We start from the raw sequence: 27104 nt of genomic DNA, 5'->3' as shown, positions 1-27104 counted from the left end.
TAGGACTTTTCTCTTTGCTGGTTTTAGTATAAAAACAGCAAACACCCAACAGACCCTATTATAGGCTATGGGGTCCTCAGGAAACCTGTTTTGGCCGTCTGGCTCTGTCAGTCAAGTCTCACGGCCGACTGAAATGATTGAGATCTGTGCAGGATGTGAACCTAGCCTAAAACGCAAACCAATTATCACTAGTCAATGGGGTCAATCTGAGGAGTAGAGCAACAGAAAACATGTTGCCTTGTATAAACAATGTCAGTGAATATATAGTAAAAACACAAGTAGAGAAGTACTAACTATTAAAATGGAACAAAGCATAGTTTATTAGTCTTGCCAATAAGGTGTTCTCACAAGATACAAAACCCACACAAGGACAGACACCCTGCTGCCACAGATATAGCAACTGCGGTGATGAAGCCCATGTTACAGTACAAGCCTCTAAACCAGGCCCGCACAGATTTTATTTTAGGTTAAACAACTCGGAGGGGATCAAACAATAGGTACAAGTGGGGCGCAGCGGCAGGTGACCACCATCACCAAGTAGCCCAGAAATTCTAGGCACTATGCAAATCATTTAGACTTTCTCCATAGAATGACTGTGTCATGTGTTGTTTGAGTGGAAACCTCTGTAATATCTGGATTTTATACAATAAAACTATAAGTCATAATAGGTGTGACTGTGGGAGAGACCCTCGCTGTCCCCTAAATTTGGGTGGGCACTCTTCATAGTGAATAGGAAATATTTCTAAACATGAAGCTTGCTAATTTGAATAAAAAAAAAAAAAAGCAAGAGTAACCTATCTTGAGACCAGAGCTACATTGACAGGCTTCAGAGCTGAAATCGCCCTTTATTTTCTACCTATTTGCACAGAGGTTGTTCTGGCGATTTCCATTCTGGCAAGAGTCATTTCTACAACTACCGTACAATCGCCTGCTACAGGACAAACTCACCATCACCACCTTCTTAATATAGGTCAGCTTTCTAGTACCCGCCACCTGATAAGTGAATACAGCTCTGGAGTGACAAAGTCTCATTCTGACTTTTGACAATTGTCATCCTGCTGCAGAGAAGACCATTTGTGCTCTTACCCTCACAAGCTCCAATTGTGTTGTCAAGCTTGTAGAATCCATTGCTGCTGCTTGCAGAGGTAGCCTTGCCCACTGCTTTGGAAATAAACAGTTGAAGATTTTAAGGCTAAAGCCCCACGTTGCGGAAATGCAGCTTTTTTTTGTTGCAGATTTTGTTGTGTTTTTTTTGAGTCAAAGCCAGGAGTGAATTGAGCAAAAGGTAGAAATATAACAGCTTTCTATAGATTTCCCTTTCCATTTGTGGCCATTCTTGGCTTTGGCTCAAAAAGCTACAACAAAATCTGCAACAAAAAAAAGTTGTGTTTCTACAACGTGGGGCCTTAGCCTATCCGCTTGGGAGGTATCTTTGGCCTTTGAAGAACTTTTCCTTAGACAATGAGAGACTTCATTAGGACTGGACAGCACCTTTCACCTTCACGTACAGATAAAATTATGCTACAATTTGGTTACTGAGGAAATTGCTTGTGAGGACCTGGGAATACGGGACCGAAGCAAATCAATAGAGCTACTAGTGGTGATACTGTATCTTCCTATGCAAGAAGCCCGTTCATTGTCACACAAAGCCTGGCCCACTTCTGGACTATTTTGGAGCCATATATTAAAATATAAATCAAGGCAATACCAAAAAAATTTGGTGTCAGCTGTATGGGGCGCTACCTCTTACCTACCAAGTAGTTTTCCAGAAACTACACAAACATTTTTTCAGCCATCAGTTTTTAGGGAAAAAAATAAAATAAAATTATATATGGAAGAAGACTCTGTATGGAGTAACCAAACCATCTATGCATTACATGGAGAGTCCATTGATTTTTATTAAGCACCATGTATTTTGTGTTTTCCTTGAGGTGGTATGGCAAGAAAGTAAACACTTTCCACCACATATCACTAAAGTACAGCGGCTAAAAAGGTATTCCTGTAACAACAACAACCCATTTAAGTATTGGGTGCATGATTGTCCGAGTATCAACTGTGTGACGCTTCTCAGAATTTCCTTCTAAGTCATTCCCAGTATAATGGCAAGTGTGCAACTGCAAAGAATATGGTGCAAAATGCAATTTAAAAAAGGTCATATGTACAATGTGCAATTTACATTATTTAAATAGGATATTAATTAACGGACACTTAAGATGAAAAGCCAGCGAGAATCAAGTGTAGAAGCATTTAGTCAGAAGCTCAGCTTAAAAGAGGAATGTTCCGAAGCTTCCCTTCCCATTGCGCTTAAACTGGTTATCAGCGATGGAAACAAACATCTCCTGAGACATGATCTGCTCATCATCAGCCTTGGTAATGCCTAAAGTGCTGAGTCTTTTCTTGTGGATTATGGTCTTTCTCCGGGAGTTTGCAGTTAGTTCAGACACAATAGCCTGGTTTCCATCTACCTCTTCAGTGGCAATGCAATAGTCACTTGGACTGTGCTCTCTCTCTTCAGCAATGTCAGAATTGCCATTTAGCACTGGCTCGGAGGAGGCTGGGGGGCAATTATCCTCAGCAGTGACTTCTTCTGGTTGCACCATTTCATCAGTTTCCAGCAATATCTCGTCTGAGGTTCCTTTAGCTTCTGCCACATTAGTATCTAAACTGTTAGCTGGGGAAAGGGACATGAAAACTAGTTACTATTCATGTAGGGCAAACAGAATTCACATTGCTTTTACATAGTCTCCTATCTTATGGGATCATAATAAAGTAGTTGTAGGAGATTAAATGAGGAAGGGGCAGCACAACGCCTCTGTGAATAGTGCTTTTGCCTTATAGCACTTAAGTCCTGGGTTTGAATCCCCACAAAAGCAAAATTTGTATGGGTTTTCTCCGGACACCCCGGATTCCTTCCACACTCCAAAGACATTCTGATAGGAAATTTAGATTGTGAGCCCTACTGGCGACAGTGAGTGATGACAATAGCTGCTGAGGAAAATATTGGTGCTGTATAAGCAAGTTACATAGGATGTGCAATTTCCTTCTTCTGCAGAAACAGACGCTCAATGGCTGTGTCTGGTATCACAATTCAGACACATTCACTTGAACTGTGATGCCACATGCAGCCAATACAACTTTGTAATTTACTTCCATTTTCAGTTACCAGTTTTCAGATCATGTTTGCCGCCTGTGAATGGGCACAATTTAGATCTAGTCTGGATCACAGAACCTTGCCTAAACAACCTACACTCTAGACCGTTTCTACACTGTAGAAAACAGATTTGTGCCGATTTATTAGTCTCACTAATATGTGTGGCTGTATGCACACAACAGAGTTTTGTCCTACAGAGACTGACGCAGTTGTGAACGAAGCCTAGGCTTATAGACTTGGCGTTTTCATACACAAGGATAACTAATGTGAATAATAAAGAAATATCTACTATATCTATCTAGGGAAAGGTAGAGGGTGACTTTAATGACTTTTTTTTTACTTTTATTTTTAGATGAAAGAGTTGAGCCAGGTGGACTAGTGAGGGGTGGCCATATTTAAATACCCAATAGAAAGGACTAAATGGAATCCATTGCCACACTTCCTTTTTAAATTAAAACGAGGTAGTGAAATAGATCATTTTTCTAACTGCTTTAAAAAAAAAAAAAAAAAAAAAAAAAAAAAACTTTGTACATTTTTCTATTCAATTTTCTGTACATATTTATAGGGGCAACTATCTTGCGTGGGCTTCTTCTCTTCTAACAGTGTTTAGAAATATGTACTCTTAGCCACAGGCCATGTATTGTCAGTAGTGGATGTAATAATGGATCACTGCTGTTCTTCATTGTAATTTTCTGTGTTGCAAATGTGACAAATGATACAAAGAAATCCATATAGAATTGTCAAGTATCAGACTATTGGGCTCAGTTACCTCTGTGAAATTTGCAGGATTTAGATTTTTTTTTTTTTTAAATGTTTAAATATAGTGGGCATAAATAATAAAAAAGGTAACTTTCTTTAAGCCTTTCTTAAAATATAAATACATTTTATTTATATAGTGCCAACATATTCTGCAGCACTGTACAATTTGTAGGGTTCAAATACAGACAGAAAGATACATTACAGAGAAATAGTCCCTTCACACAATAGGACCGAGGGCCCTGCTCGCAAGAGCTTACAATCTATGAGGTAGAGGGGGTGACAAGAGGTAGCAGAGGCGGCATTGCTTATACAGTGGTCAGACACTTTTGTAATAAAGGTTACTGTCATTACACAAACATAAAGCTGTATGAGCAGTCATCAGTCGTGCCTTTTAACATGTGGATGGTGCTTGGACATATAAAGTTAGCCTGAAATGGCATCATATCATGTGGGGTAATGTGGGAGCTGGAACAGAGGAGGGTTAAATTTTGGGGATTCTAATTACGGTACAGAAGGGTTTACATTAGAATGTGATGGGTCTGTTTGAAAAGATGAGTCTTTAGTTTGCGCTTGAAGCTGCAGAAATTGAGAGTTAGTCTGATTGTCCGGGGTAGAGCATTCCAGAGAAGTGCTGCAGCTCGGGAGAAGTCTTGTATACGAGCATGGGAAGTTCTGATAATAGAGGATGTAAGTGTTAGGTCATTGAGTGAACGGAGAGTACGGGTTGGGTGATAGACAGAGATGAGGGAGGAAATGTAGGTGGGTGCAGCATTATGAAGAGCCTTGTGGATGAGGATGATAACTTTATATTTTATTCTATAAGGAATAGGCAGCCAATGTAGCGACTGACATAGACCGGAGGCATCGCTGTAGTGTCTAGCCTGATAGATAAGCCTGGCTGCTGCATTCAGAATAGATTGTAGAGGGGAGAGTTTAGTAAGGGGAAGGCTGGTTAGTAAGGAGTTACAGTAGTCAAGGCAAGAATGAATCAGAGAGACAATAAGTGTCTTTAATGTATGTCTGGTAAGGATAGGGTGTATTCTGGAGAGGTCTTTGAGGTGGAGGTGACATGAGCATGCGAGTGATTCAATATGGGGGGGTAAAGGAAAGATCTAAGTCAAACATAACCCCGAGGCAGCAGGCCTGCTGCCTAGGAGTTATAGTAAGGCCTGAGACTGCAATGGACTCCGATTTCACTGAAAGGCAATTGAATTACGAATCTGTTTTAAGAGAAAGACTCAACGTTTAAAACACAAACAACAAAAGTACAAACTCTAGGTCTATTCTGGCCTGGGTGCCACTGTGTGTCCATGTAAGTGTGTGTCCCTTCAGTACAGACAGGTAGTATATTTAAGATGAGGCAAATTCTACTGATATTTAGTGATAGGAAGTAGTAATGGTGTATTCACAGAGCATGCTGCAGTAGAAAATACCTCCAGTGTGACATTTGCACACATTGTGATGGTTACCATTATGCAGATAAAAGAAAAGCTTTGTTTTAGCATGCTATAAAAAAGTAAGCATGTGAACTCACCTTCCTGTACAGTCTCTGGCCTCTGTGCATCCAGTACATTCCCTGGCTTCACCAGCACAACAGCATAGCCTTCATTGTTATGGATGATGTTATTTTCAAGAGTGATTTTAGGAAGGTCATGCACCTCATCGATAAAGTCCTGAAAAATGAGAATATCAGGATCAAGCAGAGTGTGATATATAAAATAACACCAAGTCAGGGTGATGAGATGGGCTGGGTTTAACAATCACGCGTTCACCATGTCATTGGCTTAGGGCGGGTTCACATCTGCGCCCCGGTCTCCACTTCCAGGTTTCAGTCTTCTGCCCGAGAAAATAGGCAGGAGACGGAAACCAGCAGTCACTTTTCAAACCCATTGAATGGGTTTGCAATGTGTCTGCTCATGAACGTTTTATGGTCTCCATGGCGAAACAGTTATTTTTTTTGTTTGTTTGTTTTTAACTGGACACAAAGTCGGACATTCAGGACTGTGTCCGGTTTAAAAAAAAAACAAACAAAAAAAAACAAAAAAAACACACTTTCGCCACAGAGACCACAAAACGCTCATGGCCGCTCGGTCTGCTGCGTTTCCGTCTCCTGTCAGCAAAAGACGGAAACCTGAAAGCGGAGACCAGGGCGCAGGTGTGAACCCCGCCCTTAAAGTGGTCACCAACTTTTTAAAAACGTTGCATAAATCAATAGTGATGGTAAGAAATTTTGCACAAGTAAAATATTTTCATCTCATATCAGGTTCGCCTGCCCAATCTGTATTAATCTTATTTTTACTTTGAAAATCACTGCATCACAATATCTGTCACAAGACCGGCTACAGGTCACGTGACTCATATTATCCATGTCTATGGCAGTCTAAAGAGAGTGTAGGGATTAGGAGTAAGCAGAGGAACAGAGAAATCAGCACAAACACAAATTTAGTCTTACATTGGAGCTTTCTACAGATCAAGCCTTCAGAGAGGAAAATGAAAAACTTCAGTCATATGATGTTCAAAATTGTTATTTTCCCATGTACAAACACTGTACTATTGATCTATGCAAAACTTGGTTTTAAAGAAGAAAAAAAAAAAAAAGGAGCAGATTGTATGTATATAGAAATAAAAATTGTGGGGACTGAAACAATACCTTGATAAGAATGCCATCTCTACAGTGGTGAATGCCGTTGTCAATCAGGGTGCAGTTGCTTCCAGGATAGATCTCCACTCCAGCACCCTAGATCAAATATGGACATAGTGAACATGCGCAATGGATGGGTAGCTACGTAACTCAGTGATGATTTAACCATTTAGAGGAAGTCACACTTAAAAAGGGCTTAGGGCCCACTGTTTGTCACATAACTGTGCCATATCATGTCACATGTACTTTTCAGAGTCCCAGGAAGGCCGAGTAGCATACCAGATAATGCTGTATTAGGGATTGCTGATTAATAAATAAAAACTTTTCCTTGCTCCCTACCTGTGGCATTACACTCAATGGCACTGGGCCAGTATGCTTTCAGAGGAAAAGCATACTGACCCAGAGGAAAGCATACTGACCCAGTGCCATTGAGTGTAATGCCACAGGTAGGGAGCAAGGAAAAGTTTTTGCATCGCCATCTTCTAAGAGTCATAATATTTTTATTGTTCTGTTGACTTAGGAGGCGTTCACACTTGTGCCGGATGTGGGCATTCCGCCGGGCTTCCGTCTTCAGCCCTGGCCAAATGGGAAAGGAAACAGAAACCCGGCAGACAGCTTTAAAATCCATTCACTTGAATGGGTTAGTAAAAGTGACCGCCTGTGACCTGTCCGCGGGGAAACCAGTTTTTTTTCAGCAGAATACAAAGTCGGACATGCAAGACTTTGTGCCCGGCTAAAGAAAAAACACTTTCCCCGCGGACAGGCCACAGGCAGACACGGGCGTTCACCTTTATAAACCCATTCAAGTGAATGGGTTTTAAAGCGGTCTGCCGGGTTTCTGTTCCCTGTCCCATTTCGCCAGGGCTGAAGACGGAAACTCGACAGAATGCACACACCGGAAATCAGGCACAAATGTGAACAAAGCATAACCTGGTTGAGGCTGTGTTTTTTTTATTGGTATCATTTTGGGCTAAAGATGGAGTTTTTGGTCACTTTTTTATACCACATTCACAGTGAGTGTTAACTAATGCTTTAGTGTTATTAAACAATGTTACGGACAATTTTGTGTTGTATATTTTTAGGTTTTTATGGTTATATTTTTGACTACTATATATGGGAAGTGTGGCATTTTATGGTGTCAGCCATTTCTTACAGCCAAATTCCATTACCATGACATAACAACAAGTCATGGTGAGGGAAGTTGGCCTACTCCATGACGTACTATTATGACATGGTGCAAGGAGGGGGTTAAGGAAACCTATACGTCAGTATTTCACCTGCTTTTTATATTGATGCTTCTATCTGTACCTATAATACGTGGGCCATTGCATGATAAAGTGAACCAAATTTTAATGTGTTTTTTTTTTTTTGTTTGTTTGTTTTTTTACTTGAATCTGTGGAAATCTATGCATGGAGGTACCAGAATTCATGAATGATGAAATTGCATGCATATTCTCCACAGGGAGGTATACCAACTCCTTACACAATTACTGATGATCAGACCGGCTCTTGTCACAGTGTTATAATTAAGATGAAAGCTCAGCCTATTTGATTTAATATTTATGGCCTTTAAGCTTATCTAGGAGAATAAGTGTCGTCATTTTTGGATAACCTCCCTTGGCAAAATCATGCAGCATTACATTAAGGGGTGTCACAGTCATTCTTTTACCTTTGCTCCATACAAATCACAATACTTCATCAATAATTCAGCAGACTTCTTTACTGTAATCCCAGTTGTGTCACACTGTAACACACAGCTCTCCATCTCAGTCTTACCCCCAAGGATACCTAAACACAAAGAAACAAGAATTAGCCCAAACTGAGGGAAGAGGCCAAGGGTCCATGGGAAAGAAACAAATATACTTAAGGGTTTTGTCTTTTTAACATTGTCCCTGTACTCCTGGTTGGGGGACACTGATGCTTTCATTTATGATTATACCTTTACCATTCTCATGACTTTTCAGGGTAAGCCACTTTGTATACGAGTCATTATATGACTTGTATCGCTATATTTCCAAGAACTGACTTTATGCTGAGGTTATTATACACAAGCAAAGCTGAATTGTAAGGCATAGGAGAGGAACAGGGCAACAGTAAATCTCTGATGAGACTGTAGGTGAATTTCAGACTACTTCTCCCCAGATTAGTTGGACCCTATAGCACCCATTGCTAAGTTGGTAAGTAATAACTTTACGATCACAAAACAACATCTTTGCTTCAGTTGATATTAGAAATCAATATGTGAGGCGATCAATGTACTAATCTGAGGTTCCATGGACTTACTGACTATGCCTTCCACCGCATTGTGCTGAATAAGCTTCAAGTTTGAAATTTTTACATGGGGAGCAGAGCATTCCACAAACTTGTCTCCTTTCCCTTTCTTTTCAATGATGATGTCATCTGGCATGCCATAGCCTGGATGAAGAGAAAGAGATTCAAAAAGTGTATGTAAAAAACACAAACTAATAACTACATGAAAAATATCCTTCTATCTTCCAAAAAAAGACATACTGATAGGGAAAAATGTACATTGTGAGCTCTATGTGGGGCTCACAATCTACATTAAAAAAAAAAAAAAGAAAAATATCCTTCTATCAGACTGGTCTGTATTGGCCAAGGAACGGATTCCATAAGATTTCAAAATTGATAAGACTTTGTTTTTTCCAACACATCCTACAAAGGCTCTAAATGACAGAGGTTTGTAGAATTTGGCAGCCAAGTCAACAACTGGAACTCAATGTCTTCAAAATGTTTCTACACATTTTTCCAGTATGATAGGCTGTATTATCCTGCTGAAAGATGCAACTCCCATTATAGAATACATGTATGGTTATATAGTACAGTTCATGAATGGCAGGACCAAAGATTCCAGCAGAACCTTGCCTAAAGCAATAGACTGCCTCCACAACGACATAAGAGCAGATTTACTCTTGACCTTGCACTGTTCAGCAAGCTCCAAATACACCAAGTGCGTACAAAGATGCTACCATAGAGTATTACCTTCTATCTGTAGAGAGTCTGCTATGCAGATCTGACTGTATACAAAGTATTGGCCAGGACAGACCAAAACCAAATCTCCATCAAAGCATGCATTCACAGCCTCCAGGATATCCTTATGGAACTGAGAAAAGAACAAAATATTAATATTTAGTACAATGAAGGAAACTGTATCCGCTGATTTATATTAGCATCTGGCAACAGCGCCTTAGAGCACAAGGAGCCACGTAAGAGTTCATGGAAGGAAAGTAACACTGTCTGTTTTATCACCTCCCCTGGCCCTCTGCTTATTATACTCACGCTATTATACCCAACAATATAATAGCTTGGGAGTGATGAACCCCAAAAATGTCAGGTTTGGCTGAAAGGGCAAAGAGCAATAATAAATAGCCAGATAGGGTAAACCTTTGGACACCAAGTCTGGCTTGGCACTGTCCAGGGAATACACCATCAACTTATGCCAGTTGATCAATAATACACAATATAAGCCAAAGTCCTTAATTATGACAATGGCTGCAGGTAGGGAGGGGTCTGTATCTCTTAAGAACAATATCAAATCAGCATGTTTGTTAATTGGAATCTAACCTGAATCTCCTGATTCTGGTCACAGGATTCTGGCTCCAAACGTTCTCTTGTCAAACATGTCAACGTCTCTATGGACATACTTGTAGATACAACATGAATGACTCTTCCTCCCACAGCACGGGGTCCTTTCTTTTTCAAGCTACATGATCCTGGACTTTTCTGATAACAGAAGAGATACCTGCAAAAATAAAAAATAAATAAAGTAGTGCCCACCATAACATTGTTTGTCAAGCCAGCAAGTTTAGCCACTGATGATTTAGCACAGTCCAAATACCTCAAGAGAGGGTTCTCAATTAGTTTAAGCTTCCTCTTCAAATTCTCCAACTCTCCATCCATCTTCATGCCTTCTACCATAGACACATTGTCCAGTTCACAGTCTGATTCAGAGTCCCTGTTGGACAATGTGTTTCGGAGATTGTTGAACTGAGAGTATACTTGTTCACAGCGTGTAAGGATGGCATGATATTCAGACACTAGCTCTGATGGGATCCGCTCCTCCAGAATGTCATAATGTCTATTAAAAAATGAATTTAAAAAAGGGAAGATGCTTAAGTTGTTATACAGACATAACCCTGTCCCATCCAACACCCTACTGCACAGTCCTTACAGGCGTAAACGTGGCTCAGCACATCTTGTAAAATAATCAAAATAATCTTCTTCCTCTTCATCCCAGGAACGCCAGATGTTCTGGTAGAAGAACCTGTAAAGAACAAATCACATCTACAGATTGACATGGACATAAGCATGCAGCTGCTCTTTCACTTATGCTAATTATAAGAAGCAATTCACAAATATAGTTTTACAAGAGGAATCCAACAATAGAGAAAGGAAATTGTAAGGTATAAAAAGGTTTTCCCCACTAAGGATATTTAACCCGTATGTACAGGACCGGTGATTACTAGAGGTCAAACCACTGGGACCCCCAACAATATGGGGTTGCAAGTAACCCATGTGAATGAAGAATTGTTGTGGGGGGGTGGAGTGTACCAGCTATCAATCAGAAAGAAAGAAAAGTGCTTTAAGCCAAAAATTCTTGCTACCCCATCTGCAGTTTATATCTCTCCCATTGGAGAAAATATAGCCATTAGAAGTATTCCATCTGATACATCCACGATTTAGCACTGCATATGTATGAAATGTCAAAACCTGCACATCCAACGATGGCAATTTAAAGCTAAATATACCCTAACTGCTAAAAGTAATAATGTTACAATAGGATAACTAACTTCACAGAATTTGAATGGTTTTGAAAAAAATTATATGAGACTCCTCCAATGTGTAAATAACTGGCCAAAGTCACCTGCAAGTGAGTTGATAAACCATAAACTAATAGTCCTCCGCCAGGGTTCATAGAACTATGCGTGTGGCTACTTCGTATAAATAAGTAATTATGATCGGGTGCCTACAATGGATTCATCTCCCAACCATCAGTATAGTTCTAGACACTTAGGCTGAAGGCTCAAGTTGCAGAAACACAGCTTTTTTGGTTGTTGCAGTTTTTGTTCTGTTTTGGGGGGTTTTTGAGTCAAAGCCTAAAGAAGCTGCCATGCCCTAGACTTCTGGGTATAGAGTCATATGCACATACACACTCAGAGGGTGGTAATAAAACTTCCACACATGGGTAGTTAAATCCATCCAGCAAATGATAGCTAGGACACGGGAACAATGATTCAAATTCCCCATCCCTGACAGCGGCAGCTCCCACTGTTAATACAAATATTACTAATTTAATGCGTAGTGCTGACTGCCAGCAACGAACAGCAATTCAAAATTCATATCAACGCAGCTACATAAGCCCCTCCCCCCAACTAAACGTTTCTATGTTGGGAAATGGCTAAATAGTCTGGTCAGTGTATAACATACAAATCACATGCAGGCAGCAGTTACGCAGCACTAACGCTACAGTTAACGCCTAACACAAAAATGTTATGTGTCTGCCGCCACTAACTGTCCCGATTGACTGAACAAAAAAAAAAAAACATTGTGCTCAAATATTGTGCTCTGTCCTGATGTCATATGTTCATGTGACAAGCACAGAGCACAATGCTATCGTTTGCTGGATGGATTGGATTCCCTATGTGTGGAAGTTTTATTACCACCTTCAGTGTGTGCGTGTGTGTGAATATGGCCCTATACCCAGAAGTCTAGGGCATGGCAGCTGTTTAGGTTAAGTGTCTAGAGTTATACTGATGGTGGGGGGGTGTATGTATTATAGGCACCCAATCATAATTACTCTTTGACAGTAAGTAGCCACGTACATAGTTCTACGAACCCTGGGGGTGGACTATTAGTTTATGGTTATTAACTCACTAGAGGGTGCCCCTGGCCTGTTATTTACGCATTGAAGGAGTCTTTTATATCATTGTGGTTTTAGTTTAGTATATGTCTTTACAATTATTTTACTTGACATAATAAAGGCTAAGTTTTATAATTTTTTTCAAAACATTCAATTCTGTGAAGTTCTTTTGATGGGATAGTGATACCCTCTGTGATAAACAGGATAACTAAGCGGAGTACAGGCAATGCACTATTGTTTAAAAGGTACATAAAGATGTGGCTAAAGTCAATAAATAATGCCTGATGTAACATATAGGACAAACCTGATTTATAGGTGAGCGACTAATATTACCAAATACTCCCGGGAATCTCCCAATGGTCATCTCTCTCCTCACTTTTCACCAAAAAGGAGCATTTTTTTATCCACATTTCTCTGTTCAGCTATGGCAAAGCGCTTTGTCTTTAAATGCACATTTCTTAAAAGTTTTATTTTATGTCTTCAGATCCAAGGGATACGGTGATTAGATTTTTCCCATTTTTGTTTGCTTCATCGAAGGTGCTATATCCCACTCTTGCTCTAAGAGGTGCACAGTCCAAAAGTACCCCCAGAGACTTTTTAGGGCGCCTTTATACAATCTCGTGGTAAGACCCAATGTCTAATCATACCAAATCTGCAATCATTTTATCTACCTGATACATAACTAAGATGACTTTTGCAGAAATCTGACATTTCATCTGAGTGCATTTTTTTTTTTTGTCATTGAGTGTATGTACAAAGAGAGAGACCCATCCAGACATAATAAGTGAGATTTCTCTACACCAACCTGACATGTTCAATAGCCATTGCTGTCTGGTCATACTCCCCCGAATCATCAAATACCACATGCAGCTCCTGTAGAGGGACCTTCTGCTCCTTAACCTCCAATAGATCGCGAATGCTGTGCTCATTGACGCCATCCACGTGACACTCACATAAGAATGGCTCACAAGGCTGTACCACTGCCTTCAGGGTGGAGCAGGATAAGTCTGTCACCTACCAAAGTCATAATGAATAGAAATTGAATTTTAAAGGGGTTTCCAGTTTTATAAAAGCAAAGCATAATTATTAAAGCTAAGTTCTGCAGTTTCCTAAAACGTTTAGTTTCTATCCATCATTACTTTCACATTCTGCTTGTTGTCAGGAGAAATATTGTCCTATTCACATCTGCAACTTGTGACAACGTATCCATGTACAAAAGAACTATTATAGCTGGGGAAAACAGAATAGGAGGGAAGTTTACTGTATTTTCTGCAACCTGACTTACTGTATGTGCATTTAAGGTCCTCAGGCAAGTTCATTAACATGTTACACAGCTCTGCATCAAACAACTTACACATACAAAGCACTGCTCTACACACAGCTCTAATGCATGCATAGTGAATATACACACACAGTACTACAGCACAGACATACATAGAATGCTGTAATACACAGCGGATATATAAACAACTCTGCTGTATACCCAGTGCATATACACAGCTCTGCAGAAGGCATTTATTGTTACATAGTAGACGAGATTGGATGGAGATATAGGTCCACCAAGACCAACTTATTAGGAAAAGGAAAAAAGGTCTGTATTGGTTTTCAATGTCTGTATATAAACAGGAATGTCTTAATTCACTGAATCCAAGACCTGCAATTAGGTGAGAATTTGCAGAAGTTATAGAACTTCATTACAAAAGTATTATACACTGATCAGTCATATTAAATCCTGACAGGTGAAGTAAATAACTTTATTTCAGTGTAGCGGCACCTGGCAAGGCGTGGGATATATCAGTCAGCAAGAGAAGAGTTTAGAAGTTCACTTGTTGCTAGTAGGGAGAAATGGGCAAGCAGAAGGATCTGAAAGACTTTGACAAGGGCAAACATGGCTGAACAACTGGATAATACTTCTAAAGTGGTAGGCACTGTGGGGTTTCTCACAATGATCAGTTCTTAGTACCTACCAAAGTAGTTTAAAGAATAAAAATCGGTAGTAGCTTCATGGGCGACCAAGGATGACTGATGTGCAGGGAACCAAGGCTAGCAAGTGCTCCTCAGGATATAACAGAAAGGTGCCAGGACACACCTTTGGGCTGCAAACAGCACACACACACTTTTTTCAGATGCCACCCCCATGTCTTACTGTAAATACAGTTGTAAGCAATATGGCCAATATGGAGGGACATGTGACCCAGTTCATCCATCAGCAGTCCCCTAGCCATGCTGCAGATGCCAAGAGAAACAAATGCATCAGCAGTGTTAGTCTATGGGGCCACTGATAGCCATCCATGAGCAGCCATTTCTGGACGATTCACTGCCAATATAATACATTGAGAGTCAAAAATAATGCAGTAACTAGTGTGAGACAAGGGAAACACCAGAAACAACTATTATTAATAGGTTGTTTTGTTCACAGCAGAATGCCAAAGATTAAATGAACGTAAGGTTATGGTGGCCCAGTGTATGCCTTTAAATATCTACTCAGTGAAGAGAAAAGTAATTATACATACCTCGACAAGAACTTCAAAGATATCTGTACGCCATATAGCTTTCCAGCCGGAGGGTTCCAGGGCCCGTTCCAGGTATTCAGCTATAAATTCTGTGACTTCGGAGGGTTTACAATCACCTTTTAAACAACCATAAAAACATTCCCATCACTAGATCACTAAAGAATAGGTTACATGCTCAGTGTCAGCCAGAAAAGTTTTGTTTTGAGTGGACATTGTAAAGTCTGTGTGTTCCTGGTATTAAATAGTGCAGCTCTTGGTTAATATCTCCATAATAACATTTTTCTCATACCAGGGAATGTATCAGTCAGAGACCAACTAACTTTCCATAGATTTGTAATTGATGCCTGCATGTGACAACTAAGCTCCACCTAGACTAGGAAACAATGGCAGCCTATGGTAGAATAAATATAGGTCAGTGATAGAGGAGTTTTTCATTATGGAGAATAAAAAAAAAAAATTGCATGTGGGTTGTACAGAGCTGATAGCAAGCAGAGGAGGTACTGAACACACAGAGCTGGTGCTTCTGCATGCAATACAATGATACTAATGTGGATTCCACTGGATTTGGACCTGCAGTCACAGAGCAGACAGATGCAAAGCCCAGAGGGTAGACACTAGTGTTGAGAGAATAGTATTCGAATACCTCGCCGTCATAGGAATGCGTGTAACGAGAAGTTAAACGCTTCGAAGATTCAATGTGTTTAACCCCTTGGTGTTTGGCCGATTACACGCATTCCTATGCCGGCGAGGTATTTGACGAATACTATTTGCTCAACACTAGTAGACACACATGCCTACAATTTTAACCACTTGTTCTCATTTGCTCTGGAGATCCATGGGGGTCTTAACAGTGACAGAATGTCATTTAACACCAACCAAATATGTCCTACAGTGAAGAACTCACCCAGCAGATAGTCCTTGTAGGCCTCAAATCTCTCATAGAATAGGAGGTTGCAGGTCTGGAATAAGTCTGGGAACTGCATGTTTCCAGGTAAAACACATCGTGGAGACACTTTTCCGAGCTTTTTGTGGCTCCCGTAGTCACTGTCCTCATCCTCATGAAACAAGACTGGAGAAAACAAGGGGAAACATAAGAATAGTATGAGGTTTCTGGCAGTCACTATTGGGTGAGTATTTCTCCACATGGGACATGTGATATTCTAGCATAATAAAAGGAAGAACAGCTCATTTCCTAAATGTTCCCATTGTGTGCATTGCTCATTGGAGGAAGGACTGCGGTGTGACTGGCAGGTTGTTATGGCACAGTCTTATGGTTCGGAGACCATTGCACATAATTCTAAGCAGTCTTTCCAGTTAGAGGTCATTACCATAATGCCTAGAAGGCTAAGCAGTTTTGTGAGAGACTAGCCCTGCAGGGATAGAGGAGACGCGCACTATCAGACAATCTGTCACTGACTGCTTTGAGTACTGAGAAGTTGCAGCTCGTGTTATTCCAGAGGATGGGGTGTAGATTGCTGAATTCTAGCCTAGGTAACAACATTGTATTAGTGTAGAGGTCCCTTTAAATTTGACAGAGACAAAGACTATCATTATACAAGCAGGGACTTGTCCACCTAGAATGTGGTGTAAAACTAAACTGGAGGAGGATGGAAGAACCAGCTGGGCCTTACCAAAGTGTCAGAAGATGCCTGGATCTTCTGCTCCGAGCTGGGAGTCTACAGGGCAAAGAAAGGCACAACAGCTGATACACATTCTCTGTCTGCCACTACAGTCACACACATTGGTAAAGGGGTCACCGCGCGACATAGTCAGCAGTGCCCACAGAGGACTATGGATGCTTTATAAAGAGCCAGGCAACCACCAGTGGTCCGGGCATCAAGCAGCCACTTCTGGCACTTGTAGTTCCCGCAGAGGACCATGGATGTGTCTCTGCTTTATAAAGGCCAAGTAAGCAGCAGGACTTGGAGCTCATTCACAGGTGATACAAGAGCTCACACTCCAAGTCATTTCAGAACATTGCTATTATTATTAATCACATGTGTTATACGGGTAAAGTCATCTTTATTTACCTGTCTAACATGTGTGATAAATAAACACACAGGAGACTCTCGGAGTGCGAGCTCTTGTATACTAACAGGTCGGGTCCCTGTCCCCACACCCTTTACTACTGTAGCTCACTCACACCAGTGCAGCAGAGGGAGGAGCCTCCAGTAGGCATTGCTGGCACTTGTAGTACCTACGCAGAACACAATCTGCCCACCTACAGCTACCAGGGGGACCACAAGTACGTGCAGGGACTGACAGGAGTGGCCGGGACTTGTAGTCCGCCAGGTTAGACGACATCTGCCTCTTACCCTGCTTCACGTCCTTTATACACCCCACGTCCTGGGAACTGCCGGCTTGTTCTTCCTCCTCCATATCCCTCTCGGAGAGATCTTGCAGTAATCTTCCAGACATGACAACGGTAGATCCCACCCTGCCCGACCGCGCCACCGTTCAAATCTCCCGGCCACGCCCCCCTATGACGCACCATCCCAAGCAACTAAACTTATTCGCAGCTGATTATTCCTACAGAGTTCCGACCAGAGAGATTGAAGATTACTATAGCCAGAGCGCCAAGGACACCAGCGCCACCTAGAGACGGGAGGTTATTACTACACTACGTCATCCAGCGGGAGGCCGTCATGACTGTATATGGTATAAAGAGGAAGAGCAGATAGTACAGACATGGCAAACTCTAACCTGACTCTATAACTTGCTGCAGCATGGTCACTTAATACAAAAGCCTTTGAAAAAGTTAAAGCTTGCTGCAACTGTTTGACTTGTTAAAAGTCATGTTAAGCTTTGCCACCTCTACAGATCTGCAAGTACAAACGAAAGAGTTGTTTATAGGTAGAGATTCTGCTACCATTCACACCTATGTGCTGCAATGAGGAAAGTCTCATCTTTCATCTGTATGTTTTATAAAGCATTTTACATCTGTATTAATGTTTTGTCAAAAAACCCACAAGATGGCGATATTGTACTATGGCATAGTGGCACTACAGGTTATAGGGCGTGCCACACTACCCTAATACGCCTCATCGCTTTTGAGGAACTTGCTCTAAGTTATAATGTTATCGCCTAGCCACAGGATAGACAAGAGCTTGCTGATCGGTGAGGGTCTAACCTCTGGGACCTACATCAGTTACAAGACCCATTCACTCAAACAAAGCGACAGGCACGCGCTCCATTGTTCTATACGTTCTCTATGGCACTGCTGAAGGTAGCCGAACACTGTACTCAGGTATCTCCAGAAGTCCTATAGATAGAAAATGGAGATGCGCTAGGCGCTATCATGGTCAGTAGGGGCACCTGTGGTCAAACCCCCAGCCGTCTACATGTTATCCCTTATTCCATTTACTGGAGATAACATTAAAACCTAGGCTAACTCCTTTAAGGAAGTGTCGCAGAATAACTGCGCGTATTGCTGACATGGCACTAGTGCCGATTTACATCCCAAACAAATAATAATCCATTTTATTTATTTGGCGTCAACGTGTTCCGCAGCGCTTTACATTTTGTACGGCTCCAGTACAGAGAAAAAGAGACATTACAGAGTAATATATCAATTCACACAACAGGAGTGCCTGCTCGCAGGAGTGTACAGTCTATGAGATGACATCTTTGTTTGGCTGTGAGGCCTTAAAGAGGACCTTTCAAGTCCTCGGAAACATGCGGTGTAATACACCGCTAGAAAGCCGACAGTGCGCTGAATTCAGTTCACTATCAGTTTTCCCATTCTGTGCCGCTGCTGAAGAGCTATCGGTGCCGATACCGTAGCTCTTCAGTGTCAGAAGGGCGTTTCTGACAGTCAGGAACATCCTTCGTCACAGCAGCGTCTATTGCTCAGTACTGTGAGAGGGGGCGTTCCTTACCGCTAAGCGATTACGTTGAGCGGTGAGGAATGTGTACGCTACTCCTGACAGTACTCGTCCATAGACAAGTACTGGGCGTTCCTCAGTAGACAGTACTGTGATGAGGGGCATTCCTAACTGACTGTCAGAAATTCCCTTCTGACACTGAAGAGCTATGGTAGCAGTACCCGTAGCTCTTAAGCGAGGGCACAGAATGAGAAAGCCGATACTGCGCTGTAGTCAGTGCACTGTCGGCTTCCTAGCTGTGTATTACACTACATGTGCACAAAGACGTGAAAGGTCCTTTTTAACCTGTCGGGGTGTTCCTCACAGAATTTCTGACAGTGTCGCGATATTGGTGCCATTTGTGACATTTCAAAGATAAGACTCTTTGAAATCACATTGCCAAACAGTTGCAGCTGTTTATAAATATGCCAATCCTGACTGTGTTTTCAATGGGTTTTTAAAGCAAACCGCCGGTGTCCGTATGCAGCCTCTCCGCCATGAAACCATTTCCTGCCTACCGCATCCAGTCAGAGCTAAGCTCTTATTCCTTTAGAGAAGTTTAGGAAATAAAAGCTGTGCTATGAATAAAGACAGTCTTAGGGTATGTTCACACAGAGTTTTTTGCAGGCGGATTTTGACGTGGAATCTGCCTCAAAATCCGGTTGCAAGAATGGCTCCCATTGACTTCAATGGGAGCCGCTCGCTTTTTTTTCCCATTAGCTAGCAGTGGAAAAAGAAGCGACAGGACCTATCATGACGTGGATTTCGCGGCTGACTCAGCCTCGGCGTACGCAACTCGAGACATGCTCCTGTTTAGGCCCATTCATTCGGGCTTAATCAGGAGTGGGATGCCGTAACGGAATGCCGATGCACTGCATTGGCATCTGTCGCCGCTAGCCACCCCAAAAAAACCACACAGTGGAAAAATTTTCCACCATGTAAACGAGCCCTAAATATAAACTGTGCTATGTTCCTGGTACTCTATGGGTCCATTCACACGGAGGAAAATGGTGAGGAATTTGGTGTGAAGTTTCATTGACTTCAATATGTGTTACTTTTTCTGCTAGCAGAATATGCTATGAAAAAGGAACCTATTGAAATCAATGGGAAGCTTTTTTTTCAGTGCTGAAATTCCACACCAAATTCCTCACCATTTTCCTCCATGTGAATGGACCCTATGTTTACATTATCACTAGGTGTCCATAAATTGTAAACTCGAAAGGAAACAAAGCACAACACCAAGCAGCCCATAGTGTAGTAATATTGAAATCCAGTGACCAAATTGGTATATGTGGTTCTCACCTGATAGAGTTGTGAGCACACAACTTTTAGAAAGCGCTGGAACCAATCTCCAAAGGGTTCCTCTCTGTGTGGGGACACCAGCTGCAAAAATTCCAAAACACCCCGAGGTGTAGACGACCAATAGAAGAAAGGACCAGATATGGACCCGCTAGGAGATCCAAATCTCAGGAATTGCGCTTCTACCACAGTATAGATCAAGTTGGCTTTATTTAGCAAAACACATTGTAAACTGAAATCAGCAGAGGAAAAAATCCTCCTTGCAAGACTTTTTCCTTTGCCGATTTTTGGCAGACACTGTGATGGAGTCTCCAATGGAGACGCTGATGTGAACATCACCTTAGACAGTTTTGATAAATGAGGTTCAAGGTGTATTTGTGTCAGTGGGGATTGTGTTGTTAGTGTCCCTTTACATTTCTCTGTTACTGTTAAACATTAGAGGTTATTTGACAGTTGGCATCAGAGAACACAATGTCATATTAAAGATGGCTGCCAGCTGAGTATCTGCAGTGAATAAACAAAGCAGTATTCACCACTAGTAACACAATACAGGGCATACAGAACCAAGCAATAGACCATAGTCATCCCTGTGATGTGTACCCTGTACTTGTATATATGTATAGTCTGGTAATGGCACATTGTATGGGCACCAGGTGATGGTAGCCATGATTCCATTATGATGTCACCATGTTTGATGGACCTAGTATTCCAGTTCTGTATTGGATGCCACTTGCCTAGGAGAAGCCTTGTTGACAGTATCTCCCAAGCAGGATTGTACAAAACTTAGCTTTTTTTGCTTGTTTTGGACTTGTTTCATTGACACTTGATTAGTTAGTGTTCTTAAAGCCACACATATTTGTGGCCATTAGCCACAACATGAATAGACAATACTAAAGAGGATAATGAGGGTTGCTCCCACTGATATTAAAGAGGACCTTTCACCATTTTTCCCAAAGGCAGTGTTATATACTGCCGGAAAGCTGACAGTGCGCTGAGTTCAGCGCACTGTCGGCTTTCCCGATCTGTGCCCGGTGTGAAGAGCTTACGGTCCGGTACCGTAGCTCTTCGTAGCCCTTCTGACCATAGAAGAGCTATGGTACCGGACCGTAAGATCTTCACACCGGGCACAGATCAGGAAAGCCGACAGTGCGCTGAACTCAGCGCACTGTCAGCTTTCCGGCAGTATATAACACTGCCTTTGGGAAAAATGGTGAAAGGTCCTCTTTAACAACAAAACAAAAAAAAATGTGTGAGCTAAAATATAACTTTTAATAAATATTTATATTAAAATAGTGTAAGTGAGTGTTGAATAAATATACAGGCCCAATCTGTTCAAGGTGCATGGATGTTAGAAATTAAATTCCTCATCCACTCTATTTGTTGCACCAATGTGTTACTTGTCCCATTTATCCTAAGATAATGTTTCCCATCACCTATATGGTATATACTACGGTGATGCATAAACATTGACAGCAGTAGTTCTCCAACGAACTATTGAAGCCATTTATTACATCGTCCTAAAGCATATATATTACTGAAAGGTTACTGTAGGGGATCAGTGGGTGTGTTTCTCTATATTGTCCAAACTCACTTGGAATTGCTAGACCCAACATATAGGTGGTTGCTCATAGAGTTCTCCTGTGAAACTAGTGCAGCTGACTCTATACTGTGCATACTCTATAGTGCATATTACTCTATACTGTACGCATCTATCTAACCCCCTCTATCTATTTCTACCTTTAAAGAGGACCTTTCACCACTTTTGGGCACATGCAGTGTTATATACTGCCAGAAAGCCGACAGTGCGCTGAATTCAGCGCACTGTCGGCTTTCCCGATCTGTGCCCAGTGTACAGAGCTTACGGTGCCGGTACCGTAGTGCTCTATGGTCAGAAGGGCGTTTCTGACCATTAGCCAGAGACGTCCTTCTGCCTCGCGGCGCCTATCGCACTGTGCTGTGGAGCGGGGAGGAACGCCCCCCTCCCGCTCCTGATAATACTCGTCTATGGAGACAGGCTAACTGATTTATATCCTGACTGTATGTACTGTATTGCTTTGAATTGACCTTTTTGCTAGTTACTAGAAATCCGCTCGTCTTCTGATTTTTGCCCCGAAGTTATCACTTGGAACTGACCTGTCTGCTTGTAACTGGAAATCCGCTTGTCTCCTGATGTGGCCTCTGACATTACTGCTTTACCTGACTTTTTGGCTTGGATGTTCACTCTCCTGATTAACCCTCCTGGTTCTGATCACCTTGCAAGGTATCATGGCTTCTGGTATGATTTGCGTTAGTGGAGCGTTTATTTATTGTACTAGTTTTTGTAGTGATATCTGGGAACTCAAATTTAGCACAAGTCCATATGGCTTTGTGGCTGGCTCGGTTGAAGTCCTTTGAGTGTCTGGAATCTATTTCTTAGCACTGTATAGGATTTACACAGCTTGTTACACTTCTCTCTGTTAGCCAGTTCCACAGATTGTGACATAACTATATGTTTAACTGCTAGCCTGATCATGAGATGAATAAGTGATGATCATATAGCTAAAAATATCTAACCTTATTAGGCAGGGAAAATGCTTTTGTACACTCTTCTAGTTTATGTCCATATAAACTTATGTGTAATAAAGGTGCAGAATCTGTTTGAGACCATATAATGTGTTTTGTACATTTATTCCTATGAGCTAGACCCCAATTATACCCTAGGGGAACACAGGTTTCTGACCTATGTGTGGTCCACGGCGGGTTCTGAGTAGGCCTCAGCCAAGATGTGCATCCTGGGCTCATTACAGGGCTATAAAAGGCTACAGATCCTGCACTTTAGGGGAGGAAAGGAAGTGCTTGGGTCTGTCCTGACACACAGAGTCTGGTAAGACTGTATTGCACTCTTTTGTTTACCCGTGTGGTTGGTAGTATTCCAGACCTACAGTTAGTACTTTATTGATTAGTCAGTGCTCAGACAAGCAGGGTTTTGTTTGAGATTCTTTTGCCTGAAGTTACGGCTATATTTTATTTTTCTCATTTTGTGGCTGAAGTAAAGGTTTATTTATTTTGCTGCTTTTTCTAAATAAACCTGTTTGCTACAGACTTTGTGTCCCTGTCTCTGACTGGTTGGGTCCACACCAATGCTGCTACCAAGCAACCTTCTCCACGACACACACACATACACAAACATTGCACAACTGTCTTGGAGGTCTTACTAGCGTTGCTATTTTCTTATAAGTCAAAGAGAACTATTGGACCCAGGCATCTTCTGAGGCACCTATAGCACTATATAAGTACCACAGCCCTAGCTTTACTGTAGCAGAGTCTGGATTGTATACCTATGTATTTACCAAAATCAGACCGTTCTTGTCTGTCACAGCAAGCCCCCACTCCTTATCCATTTAATCAAGAATTTCAGAGCGTAAAAGAAATAGAAATACAAGTGTTGTCACCTCTGCTTAACACCTGTCTCCCCACTAACTTCACAGACTTCAGCCGCTCAGCCCATAGCCCAGCTAAGTGACACACTGACAAATGAACCAGTAACCGCTTGTGACAATAAGAAATTGTTCATGTATAATTGATTCACTTCCTTCAGCTAAGAATCTTAGAAAATAAAGTGAATTTAAGTAGCATGTTGTATAGTTCTTTAACCATCAGTTCTGTCCTATTACCGTCCATTGTAACATCTTCGCTACTCGGAAATATCTCAATGACAGAACAATTACAGTGTTGAGTACAATTTCAATACTAGAACTGTCAATCATGTCGGGAAAAAGGAATAAACATGTCAGACAGAGTCCAAGAGCTGCAGAATGGCAAGTTTTACAACTTTCTGATCTACTTCATATTCTGTTCCTCCCCGTATTCAAGATTATTATTTGCTGTCAATGAATGGGAACATTACTGTTTACATCTAAAAGCTGTAAATCTGTTCACAAATACGCAAATATATGTGGAAGGATTTTGAAAACTCCATCTACATGTGACAGGAATTTTTCATGTGGAAACGCCACCGACGTAGCACAAATCCACTACATGCTCATTCTCTGCTTTTTTGTTACGTTTTTTTTCTTCCCTTAATAAATCTATCGGGAAACTCTCATGTTTCCGCAGCTAAAATACACATGCTGCGTTTCTCAAAAGCAAATGCATTTTTTTTTTAAATACAGCTTTTTTTCAGCAATGTGTGGATAGTAAAATAGAGTGCGTTTTACACTACCTGCAAAGTGAATGAGATTCTGGTTAATCTCATTTACACATCGTAGAAAAAAAAAGAGCTGTGAAAAATGCGGGCTTTTTTTTTTAACGCATGTGTTTTTTTGTTAAAAAAAAAACAAAACAGGATGTCAATTTTAACTTCACAAATGTAAGCATTTTCCCAATAGAATGACATTAGGTTCACACTAGTGTTACCTCTCCATTGTTCAGGTCCATTGGGAGACCCAAACTATGGAAAAGCAGATTGCTAAAACTGTGGTTACACACAGAGCCCGACAGACCCTGTAATTGTTTTTTAAACTGAAACCATCTTGACAATAGCTCAGCATGAAGAGCTGGCTCACTGCTGGAAGACAACTTGCAGAAGGAAGTGTCTAGTGAGACTAGTTGAGCTATGCTGTGCACTCATGGAGAGGGCGACACAGTCAACAGGATGTCAGCCGGTTTGGTGAACCAGAGACCACTTTGTGAGCCAGAATTCTGGTTCCTGTGTAAAATGGAAGCACGTCGCTGCAGCCTGCATAATTTCCCCACTGTGTCAACGCCATGAAGATCTTCTGTGCTAGAACATTTGCTGCAATAAAGAAGGAAGCCATGTTGCGACCTGTAGCTGTCAGATTCATGAGGGCTATACAGTGTAGTGGATCTATCCATGTTTAATGCCATTTTTCCACCACCCTCAGATACAATTGCACCCATATGTGCCTCCTTTATATGGCCTAGTGGGCTTAGTCATGAGGTGTTCCAGATTCAACACAGTAGCCCTTTAAAAGATAGTAGTGTGAATCAGGGGGTCAATCGAGCCTCTCTGCTACCTGAGGTGAACTATAGAAAGGCACCCCTTCCCAAAAGAAGCTGCCCAACCCAGCTATCTTTGGTTGCATGCTCCCATAACTAAAATTGTAGGACACACAACCCTATCTGCAGATCAAAAAAATCCCCCTATTTAGCCACTACATGGTATATAACTCCTATTCTTTGGACCACACACGGTATACAACCACCATTTTTTTGGGCCCTCACACAGCATATGACCCCTTTTTTTGGCCTCTTCCCAGTATGTGACCTATTTTTTGCCCGATCCACAGTATATCACCCTCTTTTTGCCCCCACAGAATTTGGACCCCTTTCCCCCCCTCCTTTTTACAGTGAATGACCCCTTTTATTGGCCTCCACACAGTATATGACATCCTTTCTTCCCCTCCCACTGTATATGTCACCACCTCTTTCGTCCCACAGTATATGAGACCCTATTATTGACCCTACATACAGTATACAACCCCCTTTATCGCCCTACAATATATGGCACTCCTTTAATGCCCCCACAGTAAATGACTTCCTGTTTTGGCCCCCTATAGTATATGACCACCTTTTTCGTCCCTTCACAATATATGACCCCCTTTTCTTAAATATCATACACAGTATATGACCCCCTTTTTGTGCCCCCTCACAATGTATGGCACCCTTTTTTGCACCCCCCCCCCCCATTATATGACCTCCTTTTTTTGGCACCCTCTTATAGTATAGGACCCACTTTTTATGGCCCCCACATTACATGAAACCCCTTTTTGCGCCCCTCCCCCCAAAAAAAGTATATACTCCCTTCCATGTCCGGATATTATACTTTGGGGCCTAATGCGAGGATATAGTACAGTGTAATAGCTGGTGCTATACAAACTCCCTAAAATATTGGGTTCAGTCACACCTGAAAATTTTTGGGAAAATTCTTAATGAACCTGGCTTGTTACAAACTTCTTCGCCCATCTCTTCTTATGAAGTGATTCCTATAATAGGTGCAGTTACCTAATGCATAAGTTTATTTCCATTTCATTATCGCAAAAAAGCCTGGAGGGGGGGGGGGCAATAAACCGTATTGGAGAGAACAGCTGCTCCTTATTTGCTCATTATGGAAAACCATACAGCAGAGCATCAATTGAGTAAAAGCAGCGCCCCAATGTGTGGTATTGTCTAATACCCTATTCATTATCCTACATCACAATGACTACAAATCAGAGTGTTTCAGCATTTTGTATGAATTACTAAAGTCACTTACAGCGGCTGCAGCGGAGAGCCTTATATTATACAGTATAATCAGACAGCATAATTAAAACTATTGATGTCTTTGTGTTCTTTGTGTTCTCGCTGCCAAGTTTATGGGGGATAAAAATTAAAGGAATCGTAATAATTCAGATGAAATGCTATCATTAGCAGAAACTTTGCTTGTGATCAAAGGGTCCAAATCTGAAAATGCTTCATTATAAAATACTGTGAAAATAATTCAAGAGCAAAACCTACAACAGCAATAGAAGCACAAAGAGAAAAATAATAGATGTCAATTAAGAGGAGATATACAGGGAGAGAAACATGAAGCCCCCTCCTCAAATCACACATCTTATTGCCTGCAATCAATCATAATTATAAAGTAAGTTTACCTTAGTAGGTTTTATTCATCACTGACAAGTGGCAGCCATCTACCTTCTAGAGCTGAAGTGCTGGTGATAGCAGTTATATTCTTTTACCGTATTTTCCGGACTATAAGGCGCACATAAAATCCTACAATTTCCTCAGAAATCGAAAGTGCGCCTTATAGTCCGGTGCGCCTTATACATGGATGGAAGCGGCGGCACGCGAGGAGTTCTTACAATTAAAGTTAGAGATGCACAAATACTATTCGAATAGCACGCTCCCATTGCAATGTATGGAAGCGGCACGCAGACTTTGCCGGCGGCCGCCGCTTAAAGGGATTCTACCGTTAAAAGAAGTTTTTCTCTTGACCACGTCGGAATAGCCTTAAAAAAGG

The 27104-nt window shown here is 41.5% G+C and overlaps 1 protein-coding gene across 1 annotated transcript; it reads right to left on the bottom strand.

The window, feature by feature from the left end:
* Positions 1 to 2136: 2136 nt before the first annotated feature.
* Positions 2137 to 17378, bottom strand: SHCBP1 (SHC binding and spindle associated 1). The gene is made up of 13 exons (XM_075282059.1): positions 17258 to 17378; positions 15847 to 16011; positions 14943 to 15058; positions 13235 to 13443; positions 10741 to 10833; positions 10408 to 10647; positions 10134 to 10311; positions 9552 to 9672; positions 8835 to 8966; positions 8221 to 8339; positions 6561 to 6647; positions 5445 to 5583; positions 2137 to 2671 (listed from the first exon to the last, which is right to left on the bottom strand). The coding sequence occupies exons 1-13, from the start codon at positions 17358 to 17360 to the stop codon at positions 2265 to 2267; spliced, it is 2109 nt and encodes a 702-aa protein (XP_075138160.1). The 5' UTR covers positions 17361 to 17378; the 3' UTR covers positions 2137 to 2264.
* Between the last annotated feature and the right edge of the window lie 9726 nt (positions 17379 to 27104).

The sequence above is a fragment of the Leptodactylus fuscus genome, chromosome 7 (genome assembly GCF_031893055.1).
Source record: "Leptodactylus fuscus isolate aLepFus1 chromosome 7, aLepFus1.hap2, whole genome shotgun sequence".
NCBI classification, from domain to species: domain Eukaryota; kingdom Metazoa; phylum Chordata; class Amphibia; order Anura; family Leptodactylidae; genus Leptodactylus; species Leptodactylus fuscus.
Note: the sequence above shows the minus strand (reverse complement) of the source record. Positions and strands in the feature narration are given on the sequence as shown.